The sequence below is a fragment of the Aplysia californica genome, unplaced genomic scaffold (genome assembly GCF_000002075.1).
Source record: "Aplysia californica isolate F4 #8 unplaced genomic scaffold, AplCal3.0 scaffold00411, whole genome shotgun sequence".
Lineage (NCBI taxonomy): Eukaryota > Metazoa > Mollusca > Gastropoda > Aplysiida > Aplysiidae > Aplysia > Aplysia californica.
The window spans coordinates 249,622-251,104 of NW_004797681.1; the positions used below are offsets into that span (position 1 = coordinate 249,622).

The 1,483-nt window shown below is 40.1% G+C and overlaps 1 protein-coding gene across 1 annotated transcript in view; it reads right to left on the reverse strand.

The window, feature by feature from the left end:
- Nucleotides 1-206: 206 nt before the first annotated feature.
- LOC101861143 (N-sulphoglucosamine sulphohydrolase) overlaps nt 207-1,483 on the reverse strand; it is a 15,052-nt gene continuing 13,775 nt past the window's right edge. Inside the window, exon 9 of the mRNA XM_035971283.1 lies at nt 207-948. Coding sequence (XP_035827176.1) covers nt 637-948 — 312 coding nt within the window. The 3' untranslated portion in view covers nt 207-636. The remainder of the gene's footprint in view (nt 949-1,483) is intronic.

The following is a 1,483-nucleotide window of genomic DNA, read 5'->3' on the forward strand; positions in this document are numbered from 1 at the left end:
GGACAGACAAGTACGTAGCGTCGATTGCTCTCCGCCTTATGTACCTGACGGTATAGGGAGAGAGTAAGTAAGGTTCTGCTACAAGACTAATGGTAATGGTTTCGTTTTGAGCTTTTCTACACAGTCTTCTCTCACCCTTGTTAGCATGGCCCTCTATTTAACTCCTGAGTAAGCTTGCCAAAAGAGCCAAAGTTTCAATAAACGCATTTATCAAAGACAAAGAGACAACGTTCATTTAATGGTAAGGCACCAACAATTAAAAAGAAATTACAACCAATAATATTATTCATATTATGAAGACAAAACAAGTTAAGTATCCAATGTGGAATACATAGAAGTAGTCCAGTAATATTTATTCCTTTCAGAAAGCTTTTTATTTTATAACAACTATTCAAAATGATCACACAAAAACACAAACGAAAGTAGACTGTGACAGCAAAATTAGCTTTGCTTCAAGCGACTTTAGTCGAATCATTCTACACCCTTGAACATTTCACTTAGCAGGTTGGTTGAATTTCTCACTAAGCAGGTTGGATCCCAATTAGCGGACTGGTTGAATATTTCTATTAGCAGGCTGGTTAAACATTTCAATTAGCAGGTTAGTTGAGCATCTCATTAGCAGATTGGTTCAACTTCTCATTTAGCAGGTTGGTTCAACATGGGGTAACACTGGCCGTCAATAAGGACCCCGTGAGGCATGCAGACCCAAGGGTCGTTGGTCTTCCACTGCCACTCAATCAGCTTCTTCTCCATACTGGACAAGATGTCAGCGTGGCTGGGTTCATAGGCCAAGTTATGCAGCTCCTCGGGGTCATAGGTGAGGTCAAACAGTTCATACTCCTCTCGGTAGTAGTATTGTGGTAAGGTTTTGAACCAGTTGGTTGGGATGCCGGTCTGGGTTCTGTGGAGAAGGTAAACGAAATTTATGTGTGTTTTTGTTGTTTTGGTGGTGTTGTTTTTGTTGTTTGTTTGTTTTTTGGTTGGTTTGTTGGTTGGTTGTTGTTGTTGTGTTGTTTGTTGTTTTTGTTGTTTTGTTTGTTTGTTTGTTTGTTTTTGGGGGGGTGATCTTTGGAGGGTACAGTTAGACTGTTTTGGAAATTGAATATTTCTAAGACCGTCTCATACGAAAATGGAATGGTTTCATAAAGATGTGTTTGTTTGTTTGTCTGATTTTAATTTGAGGAAAATTCAGCTTTAACTGGATTCACTATCGTGAGAGTGGGAATTCGGGGGTTCTAGACTCAGCTCAGTCCGACGTTGTGTCTTTGGGGAAACACTTTACACACTAAGTATCCCGTTTGACTCAGTCCAGTGGCAGATGGACATTCAATTTGGAGTCCTGCCTCTTAAGTTGCCTGACAGTGCTGCAAGGGATTTTAGGCTTATACATGTACACTTTTCTTATTTATTTAGGAAATTTGAACATTCAGATTTCATTTTTGTACAAAATTCAGACGACCCTACCCCCTCCCCGACCCCCACC